The sequence below is a fragment of the Eubalaena glacialis genome, chromosome 3, assembly GCF_028564815.1.
Source record: "Eubalaena glacialis isolate mEubGla1 chromosome 3, mEubGla1.1.hap2.+ XY, whole genome shotgun sequence".
Taxonomy (NCBI): domain Eukaryota; kingdom Metazoa; phylum Chordata; class Mammalia; order Artiodactyla; family Balaenidae; genus Eubalaena; species Eubalaena glacialis.
In genome coordinates, this window is record NC_083718.1 from 54195652 (window position 1) to 54208120 (window position 12469).

Sequence of the window (12469 nt, forward strand, 5' to 3'; positions counted from 1 at the left end):
GACTGCCAGGGAATTCCCTGGATGGCTTTATATAAGTCCCCAAGATCCCCTTCGGAAGCATCCCTCACAACAATGTCACCCTGTGTTGCTATACCTTTAACTTCAATGGGGAGATACACCTCAAAAATACACCCTGAATCCTCATTCTAAAACTGTCCTTATCTGTAAACATGGTCTCACCACATACAGACCTATCCCCATTCAAGTAAATGAGGACTAAGGTGTATTATGGAACAGGCCAGTGAGTCCCCATTACCATCTATGGCAGATCCAGTCTACCAAAACCAGGATATCCACCACATCTGGGGTGGGTAGCAGCAGACCTGAGAAGATGTGAGCACATTTCCAGATGCACAGTAAGGGCTACAAGCTCCAATAGACTGTTCAGTTCAGAGGCACAGCAGTCTGCTATAAACAATACCTCTGAGGTCTTCCCAGAAACAAAACTAAAACTGAGACATTTCAGTTCCTGGATGAGAAGTGAAATATACCTATAAGAACACATTTTCACATAGTAAAATATTCTTACTCCTCTGACATGTACCCTAGTTATTCATAGTGTTTTATTATTTTAATTTTCTACTGAATGGAATTGCTATTTTAAAATTTGGATTCAGCATCTATAGTTATGAAGTTGATTTGTCTTATATTTACTGGGGCTAAAAAAACTTTGCCAGCTATATGAAATAAACTGGGAAAACTTTCAGTCATTACCTATATTCTTAAACTGCTTATATAGCATGGGGATTACCTGCTCCTTGAAAGTCTGAACTCACTTATCTATGGAGTCCAGGCAAAATTTTGAGGTATTTTGTCTGTTTTTTACAAAGGCATCAATTTCTTCTCTGAAAATTGGCCAGTTTCTTCCTTCTAAAGTAAATGTTACTTTATATTTTCCTAGAAAAGTCTCCATCTCCTAGATACTTTAAAATTTACTAGTAAGATATTACACTTAAAAATTTTTTATAATCCACTTTTTAAAAATGGTGAGATCTATCACATATACAGAAGAATATAAAATACATATGTAGAATTTAATGATAACAGTCATTTAAATATCATACAGGCCAAAGAATAGAAAATTGCCTGCATTCTATATACCAGTCCTGATACACCATAATATATTTATCCATTCCACTGTTTATGGGCAGGTCTCAAAATCATAAGCTCAGCTATACCTTATGAAACTAGAAAAAGAAGAGCAAATTAAATGCAAAGTAAGTAGAAAAAAAGGAAATAATAATGAGCAGAGTGGAAATTAAGGAAACAACAAACTAGAGAAAAATTAGTGAAACAAAAAGCTGGGTTGTTGGGCTTCTCTGGTGGTGCAGTGGTTAAGAATCCACCTGCCAATGCAGGCGACACCGGTTTGAGCCCAAGTCCGGGAAGATCCAACATGCCGCGGAGCAACTAAGCCCACGCGCCACAAGTACTGAGCCTGCGCTCTAGAGCCCACAAGCCACAACTACTGAGCCCGCGTGCCACAACTACTGAAGCCTGTGCACCTAGAGCCCGTGCTCCACAACAACAGAAGCCACCACAATGAGAAGCCCGTGCACCACAACGAAGAGTAGCCCCCGTTCACTGCAACTAGAGAAAGCCCACGTGCAGCAATGAAGCCAAAAAAAAAAAAAAGCTGGGTTGTTGAAAGCAAGAAAATTGATAAATCTGTTTATAGACTGATGAGGACAAAAATAGAAAAGACACAAGTATTCAATAACAGGAACAAAAGAGTGGATATCCTATAATTATTAAAAGGATAATGGGAGAATATTGTGAGCAACTCTATGTCAATAAATTAGACAAATTAGATGAAATTACAAATTCCTTACAGGACCATAGTTAATGAGGTCACTCAAGAACAGATAATAGAACTACAATCCTGCAGCCTGTGGAACAAAAACCACATTCACAGAAAGATAGACAAGATGAAAAGGCAGAGGGCTATGTACCAGATGAAGGAACAAGATAAAACCCCAGAAAAACAACTAAATGAAAAGGAGATAGGCAATCTTCCAGAAAAAGAATTCAGAATAATGATAGTGAAGATGATCCAGGACCTCGGAAAAAGAATGGAGGCAAAGATCGAGAAGATGCAAGAAATGTTTAACAAAGATTTAGAAGAATTAAAGAACAAACAAATAGAGATAAACAATACAATAACTGAAACGAAAAATACACTAGAAGGAATCATTAGCAGAATAACTGAGGGAGAAAAACGGATAAGTGACCTGGAAGACAGAATGGTGGAATTCACTGATGTGGAACAGAATAAAGAAAAAAGAATGAAAAGAAATGAAGACAGCCTAAGAGACCTCTGGGACAACATTAAACACAACAACATTTGCATTATAGGGGTCCCAGAAGGAGAAGAGAGAGAGAAAGGACCAGAGAAAATACTTGAAGAGATTATAGTCAAAAACGTCCCTAACATGGGAAAGGAAATAGCCACCCAAGTCCAGGAAGCGCAGAGGGTCCCATACCGGATAAACCCAAGAAGAAACACACCGAGACACATAGTAATCAAACTGGCAAAAATTAAAGACAAAGAAAAATTATTGAAAGCAGCAAGGGAAAAACGACAAATAACATACAAGGGAACTCCCATAAGGTTAACAGCTGATTTCTCAGCAGAAACTCTACAAGCCAGAAGGGAGTGGCATGATATACTTAAAGTGATGAAAGGGAAGAACCTACAACCAAGATTACTCTACCCGGCAAGGATCTCATTCAGATTCGATGGAGAAATCAAAAGCTTTACAGACAAGCAAAAGCTAAGAGAATTCAGCACCACCAAACCAGCTCTATAACAAATGCTAAAGGAACTTCTCTAAGTGGGAAACACAAGAGAAGAAAAGGACCTACAAAAACAAACCCAAAACAATTAAGAAAATGGTAATAGGAACATACATATTGATAATTACCTTGAACGTGAATGGATTAAATGCTCCAACCAAAAGACACAGGCTTGCTGAATGGATACAAAAACAAGACCCCTATATATGCTGTCTACAAGAGACCCACTTCAGACCTAGGGATACATACAGACTGAGGGGAGGGGATGGAAAAAGATATTCCATGCAAATGGAAATCAAAAGAAAGCTGGAGTAGTAATACTCATATTAGATAAAATAGACTTTAAAATAAAGAATGTTACAAGAGACAAGGAAGGACACTATGTAATGATCAAGGGATCAATCCAAGAAGAAGATATAACAATTATAAATATATATGCACCCAACATAGGAGCACCTCAATACATAAGGCAACTGCTAAGAGCTCTAAAAGAGGAAATCGACAGTAACACAATAATAGTGGGGCACTTTAACACCTCACTTACACCAATGGACAGATCATCCAAACAGAAAATTAATAAGGAAACAAAAGCTTTAAATGACACAATAGACCAGATAGATTTAATTGATATTTATAGGACATTCCATCCAAAAACAGCAGATTACACTTTCTTCTCAAGTGTGCACGGAACATTCTCCAGGATAGATCACATCTTGGGTCACAAATCAAGCCTCAGTAAATTTAAGAAAACTGAAATCATATCTAGCATCTTTTCTGACCAAAACACTATGAGATTAGAAATCAATTACAGGGAAAAAAACGTAAAAAACACAAACAAATGGAGGCTAAACAATGCGTTACTAAATAACCAAGAGATCACTGAAGAAATCAAAGAGGAAATCAAAAAATACCTAGGGACAAATGACAATGAAAACACAACAATCCAAAACCTTTGGGGTGCAGCAAAAGCAGTTCTAAGAGGGAAGTTTATAGCTATACAAGCCTACCTCAAGAAACAAGAAAAATCTCAAATAAACAATCTAACGTTACACCTAAAGGAACTAGAGAAAGAAGAACAAACAAAACCCAAAGTTAGCAGAAGGAAAGAAATCATAAAGATCAGAGCAGAAATAAATGAAATAGAAACAAAGAAAACAATAGCAAAGATCAATAAAACTAAAAGCTGGTTCTTTGAGAAGATAAACAAAATTGATAAACCATTAGCCAGACTCATCAAGAAAAAGAGGGAGAGGACTCAAATCAATAAAATTAGAAATGAAAAGGGAGAAGTTACAACAGACACCGCAGAAATACAAAGCATCCTAAGAGACTACTACAAGCAACTCTATGCCAATAAAATGGACAACCTGGAAGAAATGGACAAATTCTTGGAAAGGTATAACCTTCCAAGACTGAACCAGAAGAAACAGAAAATATGAACAGACCAATCACAAGTAATGAAATTGAAACTGTGATTAAAAATCTCCCAACAGGGCTTCCCTGGTGGTGCAGTGGTTGAGAATCTGCCTGCCAATGCAGAGGACACGGGTTCGAGCCCTGGTCTGGGAAGATCCCACATGCCACGGAGCAGCTAGGCCCGTGAGCCACAACTACTGAGCCTGCGCGTCTGGAGCCTGTGCTCCGCAACAAGAGAGGCCGCGACAGTGAGAGGCCCGCGCACCACGATGAAGAGTGGCTCCCGCTCGCCGCAACTAGAGAAAGCCCTCGCACAGAAACGAAGACCCAACACAGCCAAAAATAAATAAATAAATAAATAAATAAATTTATTAAAAAAAAAAAAGAATATCCCAACAAACAAAAGTCCAGGACCAGATGGCTTCACAGGTGAATTCTATCAAACATTTAGAGAAGAGCTAACACCCATCCTTCTCAAACTCTTCCAAAAAACTGCAGAGGAAGGAATACTCCCAAACTCATTCTACGAGGCCACCATCATCCTGATACCAAAACCAGACAAAGATACTACAAAAAAAAGAAAATTACAGACCAATATCACTGATGAATATAGATGCAAAAATCCTCAACAAAATACTAGCAAACAGAATCCAACAACACATTAAAAGGATCATACACCATGATCAAGTGGGATTTTTCCCAGAGATGCAAGGATTCTTCAATATACACAAATCAATCAATGTGATACACCATAATAACAAATTGAAGAATAAAAACCATATGGATCATCTCAATAGATGCAGAAAAAACTTTTGACAAAATTCAACACCCATTTATGATAAAAACTCTCCAGAAAGTGGGCAGAGAGGGAATCTACCTCAACATAATAAAGGCCATATGTGACAAACCCACAGCAAACATCATTCTCAATGGTGAAAAACTGAAAGCTTTTCCTCTAAGATGAGGAACAAGACAAGGATGTCCACTCTCACCACTATTATTCAACATAGTTTTGGAAGTCCTAGCCATGGCAATCAGAGAAGAAAAAGAAATAAAAGGAATCCAAATTGGAAAAGAAGAAGTAAAACTGTCACTGTTTGCAGATGACATGATACTATACATAGAGAATCCTAAAGATGCCACCAGAAAACTACTAGGGCTAATCAATGAATTTGGTAAAGTTGTAGGATACAAAATTAATGCACAGAAATCTCTTGCATTCCTAAACACTAATGATGAAAAATCTGAAAGAGAAGTTAAGGAAACACTCCCATTTACCACTGCAACAAAAAGAATAGAACACCTAGGAATAAACCTACCTAGGGAGACAAAAGACCTGTATGCAGAAAACTATAAGACACTGATGAAAGAAATTAAGATGATATCAACAGATGGAGAGATATACCACGTTCTTGGATTGGAAGAATCAATATTGTGAAAATGACTATACTACCCAAAGCAATCTACAGATTCAATGCAATCCCTATCAAATTACCAATGGCATTTTAAACAGAACTAGAACAAAAAATCTTAAAATTTGTATGGAGACAAAAAAGACCCCGAATAGCCAAAGCAGTCTTGAGGGAAAAAAACGGAGCTGGAGGAATCAGACTCCCTGACTTCAGACTGTACTGCAAAGCTACAGTAATCAGGACAATATGGTACTGGCTCAAAACCAGAAACATAGATCAATGGAACAAGATAGAAAGCCCCGAGGTAAACCCATGCACCCTTGGTCAACTAATCTATGACAAAGGAGGCAAGGATATACAATGGAGAAAAGACAGTCTCTTCAATAAGTGGTGCTGGGAAAACTGGACAGCTACATGTAAAAGAATGAAATTAGAACACTCCCTAACACCACACACAAAAATAAACTCAAAATGGATTAGAGACCTAAATGTAAGACCAGGCACTATAAAACTCTTAGAGGAAAACATAGGCAGAACACTCTTTGACATAAATCACAGCAAGATCTTTTTTGATCCACCTCCTAGAGTAATGGAAATAAAAACAAAAATAAACAAATGGGACTTAATGAAACTTAAAAGCTTTTGCACAGCAAAGGAAACCATAAACACGACGAAAAGACAGCCCTCAGAATGGGAAAAAATATTTGCAAATGAATCATCGGACAAAGGATTAATCTCCGAAATATATAAACAGCTCATGCAGCTCAATATTAAAAAAACAACCCAATCCAAAAATGGGCAGAAGACCTAAATAGACATTTCTCCAAAGAAGACATACAGATGGCCAAGAAGCACATGAAAAGCTGCTCAACATCACTAATTATTAGAAAAATGCAAATCAAAACTACAATGAGGTATCACCTCACACCAGTTAGAATGGGCATCATCAGAAAATCTACAAACAACAAATGCTGGAGAGGGTGTGGAGAAAAGGGAACCCTCTTGCACTGTTGCTGGGAATGTAAATTGATACAGCCACTATGGAGAACAGTATGGAGGTTCCTTAAAAAACTAAAAATAGAATTACCATATGACCCAGCAATCACACTACTGGGCATATACCCAGAGAAAACCATAATTCAAAAAGACACATGCACCCCAATGTTCATTGCAGCACTATTTACGATAGCCAGGTCATGGAAGCAACCTAAATGCCCATCGACAGACAAATGGATAAAGAAGATGTGGTACATATATACAATGGAATACTACTCAGCCACAAAAAGGAATGAAATTGGGTCATTTGTTGAGACGTGGATGGATGTAGAGACTGTCATACAGAGTGAAGTAAGTCAGAAAGAGAAAAACAAATATCGTATATTAATGCATGTATGTGGAACCTAGAAAAATGGTACAGATGAACCGGTTTGCAGGGCAGAAATTGAGACACAGATGTAGAGAACAAACATATGGACACCAAGGGGGGAAAACCACGGTGGGGTGGGAATGGTGGTGTGCTGAATTGGGCGATTGGGATTGACATGTATACACTGATACACTGATGTGTATAAAATTGATGACTAATAAGAACCTGCAGTATAAAAAAACAAAGAAACAAAAAAACAACTAACACTAAACTTTCTTTGGGTATTTGTATGGAAATATGTTAATATAAATGTTTCAGATATTACATGAAATTTCTAAAAATCTTATATGTTCTGGTATAATGTTATAAGTCATAATTCTAGTTATTAGTTTAAAATGTATATCTCAGAAATAACTAAATTTCCTTGTCAATTGCATTATTATGAACTTTCATCAAATCTTTAACTGTGGTCATTTTTAAGTCTTTTGTCATTTACAGACAGTTCTGGGTGTACTCTGATGCTTTCGCAAAAATGTTCCTATAAAAGGGTTTCATCTTCAAGGAATTCATGGAAAAGACTCTAACAAGTACAGGTTTCTGGTAACTGACTATACTGCTGAACTGAATGAATAAGCATTTTCAGAACTCTAATGGAAAACTGATGAATTCATAAAAGTGCTAACAAAAGATCAAGATGAAAAAAAAATTAATTACATGGGACTGAGTGAACTGATGAGGATGATTATAATTTTTGTGACTTTCTGTTTGAATAAAAAAAAAAATCCCACAAGGACTCAGAGGCAAAAAATATGCAAATCAATTTTCACTGCAAAGTAAAGGAGCTGTTACAGTGGAGGATTACTGGACTGAATGTCAATGTTATGACATAGTATGAGTGTGTTTCGTGTTTGGTAATTGCAATCACTGTTGCTTTTGTTGTGGTCATCCAGTTACAATGCTTGGTGTCAGCTTCTTTATCTCTTGTAAAACTAAAATACAGTGTGTGTGTGTGAGTTGTGAAAAAAAAAAAAGGAAACTTTAAAGAAAAAAAAAAAGTCAATGATACAACCTTCATTGCAGCACTATTTACAATAGCCAAGACATGGAAGCAACCTAAATGTTCATCGACACAGGAATGGATAAGGAAGATGTGGTACATATGTACAATGGACTATTACTCGGCCATAAAAAAGAATAAAATAATGCCATTTGCAGGAACATGGATGGACCTAGAGAGTATTACACTAAGTGAAGTAAGTCAGACAGAGAAAGACAAATATCATATGATATCACTCATTCTAGAATCTGATTTTTAAAAAATGATACAAATGAACTTATTTACAAAACAGAAACAGTCTTACAGATATCGAAAACAAACTTATGGTTACCAAAGGGGAAATTTGGGGGGAAGGATAAATCAGGAGCTTGGGATGAACATACACAAACTACTTTATACCAGATAGATGACCAACAAGGACATGCTATATAGCACTGGGAACTCTACTCAATATTCTGTGATAACCTATAAGAAAAAAGAATCTAAAAAAGAATGAATACATGTATATGTATAACTGAATCACTTTGCTGTACACCTGAAACTCAGACAACATTGTAAATCAACTATACTCCAATAAAATTAAAATGTTTTAAAAATCAATGATAATTCTGTTAGCAAAGAATAATCAGAAATTGAAATTACAGAAGAATATAACTTGTAATAGTACCAAAATATGAAATACATAGGGACAAATCTTACAAAAGATATGTAAGACCTGTACACTGAAACTACAAAATTTTGTTGAAAGAAATAAAGAAGGACTTAAGTAAATGAAGAAATATACCATGTTCGCAGACCCAAAGACTCAATACTGTTAAGATGTCAATTCTCCACAAATTGATCAATAGATAAAATATAATCATAATAAAAATCCCAATAGGCTTTTTTGGAAAAATTGATAAGCTAATTCTAAAAACTTTAAATATGGAAAGCAAAGGACCTAGAATAGCCTGGTCAAACTTGAAAAAGAAAAAATTTGGAGGATTTACATTACCTAATCTCAAAACTTATTTTAAAACTACAGTAATCAAGACAGTTTGATAATGGTGACAATGTTGACACAAAGATCAACAGAACATAATAGAATGTCCAGAATAATATGCACATGTATACGGTCAATAGATTTTCAACAAAGATGAAAAGACATCTTAATAGAGAAAGGATAGTCTTTTCAACAAACGGTGCTAAAACAATTGGATATCCAAATGCCAAAAATTGAACTTCAACCTATACCTGCCTGGCACCAGATAAGAAAAAAAATGGGTCACTCAAAATGGGTCACAGATCTGAATATACAAAACCTAAAACTGTAATACTTCTAGGAGAAAATCTTCATGATGTTACTATACAAAATTTTTCTTAGATACAACATCAAAAGCAAGACCCATAAAAGAAAAAAAATGATAGATTGAACTTCATCACAGTTAAGAAGTTCCCCTCTTTGAAAGACGTTAAGAGAAGAAAAGGCAAGTCACAGACTGAGAGAAAATATTTCTAAATCACATATCTGATAAAGGACTTGTATCAAGAATATATAAAGAACTCTCAAATTCAATAATAAGAAAACAAGCAAACCAATAATAAATGGCCAAAGATTTGAGCAGACATTTCACGTTTTTTCCCATAAATAGTTAATTTTATTTCACTTGTAATGGTTTAAATATCTCAATTATCCACTACCCAAATTATAAAACAATTGCATTTTTTTAGCATTTTCCCCAGTTTTATTGAGATATTATTGATGTATATAACATTGTGTAAGTTTAAGATGTACAGCATAATGATTTGATATATGTACGTATTACAAAATGATTACCACAACAAATTCAGTTAACATCCATTACCTCACATAGTTACAATTTTTTTTCTTGTGATGAGAACTTTTAAGATCTACCCTCTTAGCAACTTTCAAATATAACTTTCACCACAGGAGATGTAATGACAAATAAGCCCATGAAAAGATGTTTAACATCATTGATCATGAAGGAAATGCAAATTAAAACCACAATGGCATACCACTACCCACTTATTGGAATGTCTAAAATTGAAATCACTGACCATATCAAGTGTTGATGAGGATGTGAAGCAACTGGAACTCTCATACACTGCTGGCAGGAATGTAAAATGGTTTAACCACTTTGGAAGACAGTTTGAGTTTCTTAAGAAGCTAAACATACATGCCATATGACTTAGCCATTCCATTTCTAGGCACTTATTTAAGACAAATGAAAGCAATGCATATGTACAAGGATAAGCATTGAAGCTTTGCTTGTAATAATAAAAAAATGGAAACAATTCAAACGTTCATCAACAAAGAATGGTTGATAAATAAACTGTGTAGATCTGTAGAATGAAATACTGCTCAGCACTAAAAAGCATGAACTTTTGATAAAAGCAACAATATGTGTGAATCTCAAAATAATTATGCTTAGTCAAAGAAGTCAGACAAAGTATACATTCCATATGATTCCATTTATAAAATGAAAACTAATCTTTGGTGTTAGAAAGTGGATTAGACATTGTCTCGGGACAGGAGGAGGCTGCAAGGAGAGATTAAAAAGGGGTACAAGGAAACTTTGAGTTTGTTGGATATGTACCTTTTTTAATCACAGTGATTTTACAGGTGTATGTACATTTTAGAAATTATCAAATTGCACATTTAAATACGTGCAGTTTGTTGTAAATCAATTAAACCTAAAAAGTCTACTTAAAACAACAAAACAGAAGTAAGGGGAATACAGTTATTACCTTCATCTTATCCAGTTCATTAAGTTCCTTAGTAGGATTTTTTTCTAAGTGACCTGCTTTACTCGGAGCCATAGCTGTTACCATCTCTTTCCAACAACTGGAAAAAAAAAAAAAGAGCACACATACAGAGCATGACCTTTTTATTGTTGGTTCCTCTCCTAAGTCCAGATACAGTAGAAGTTTACCATAATAATTAAGCTACTGACTGACCAGAGAATAATTTGTTTCTTGCTCAGTTTCTCACTCTTGTCCTCTTCCTCCCCTCCCTTCCCGTCACTCTTGACCACTGGTAACACTGAATGGAAATGAAGGGGAAACTGGCTAGATTGTAAAAGCTACTTCCCGAATTTGAAGTAATCATAGTGACAGTATGCTTCCTAGTTAATGAATTACAATTTTTATAGACATCTTCTTTATTTGACAGGAATCTTCTAGCTTTTCAGATATAAGGCTTTTTTTCACTTTTTTGTTTTTTTAAGAGATGTTTTGGTTGGTGTTTAGTGATATATATAAAAGTATACCTTCAGCTTTGCATGGAATTACACAGGCAAATGATACCTACCCCCCCCACAGTAGGTGCAAAAATGCAAGATGCAACTTATTTATGCAAGTGATTTGTTTTGTTTTGTTTTTTTACTAATTCTCACTCCCACATACATATACACTTCCCATCCTGCCTATGCTAACATTGTTTTCAAAGGAATTCTAAAGCCATTAAGAAAACACCAAAATCTCATATTCCAACATGGCAGTGTTGAAGCTAGTTTAAAAACCGAACTAGCATTTCTTTCAAGGTTTTAAAACAATCTTTTATTGCTGCTACTTAACTGCCCTCCTTTCCTCTGCTTTTTTTTTTCCTTAATTTTTATTAGAGTATAGTTGATTTACAATGTTGCATTAGTTTCTCCTCTGTTTTATGTTGCATTTAATCTTCAAAAGGGAAGTAATAAAATAACCAGATAGTTTCACCTGCTCAAATAGATGGAATATTGGGACAACTTTTTTGCCAGGGCAATCGCATCTAGCTCCAACTTGGCAATTCCTAGGTCACGTTTTTCAGCACTTTCCTCCTCCAACTTTATGAGAGTATCTGGATCAGGAAAGTCAGGTACCATTAAAATCAGCAAATTTACCATCCATTGAATCATGGGTATATGCAATTCATCCATCTGTTTAAAAAAATGATTATAATACAAATGACCCATTTAAAATAAATCAAACAGTAAAAACCATATAAAAACAGAACTGATCATACCTGTGTCCAATTTTCAACAACACTATTATTCTTAATGAAATCAAATCATCACTACTCAACTACTGTAACCTTACTTTCTTTTGCTCACTATACTACATTAAACTACCCTCTTCTTTAGCTTGGTCAAGCATATTAACCAGTTAAGGCCACAGTTAAGTTCCCACCAGTGTGCACCAAGGCATTCCAGGGCTTCACAGTGAGCTCTCAAGGATGCCATGGGATTTAAAATTCTTGAGGGAGATAATAATGATATGTGACACCTGTCAGACATAGCATGAATTTGACATGATCACAGTTTCAAACTTAGATACACTATATCACTTTTGATGACACTGTATCTTTGAAAGCTGGTTTTATTGGTGGTTGTGTGATTAAAAACAATTACTGTGTGAAAATCAAGGTGGGACAGGAAGTGAGGA

At 35.5% G+C, this 12469-nt stretch overlaps 1 protein-coding gene across 1 annotated transcript in view; it reads right to left on the bottom strand.

Moving 5' to 3' along the window:
• Nucleotides 1-12469, bottom strand: part of AXDND1 (axonemal dynein light chain domain containing 1) — an 89903-nt gene that overhangs the window by 22944 nt on the left and 54490 nt on the right. The window contains exons 19-20 of the mRNA XM_061185665.1: nucleotides 11765-11964; nucleotides 10796-10892 (exon numbers count right to left, since the gene is read on the bottom strand). Coding sequence (XP_061041648.1) covers nucleotides 10796-10892; nucleotides 11765-11964 — 297 coding nt within the window. The remainder of the gene's footprint in view (nucleotides 1-10795; nucleotides 10893-11764; nucleotides 11965-12469) is intronic.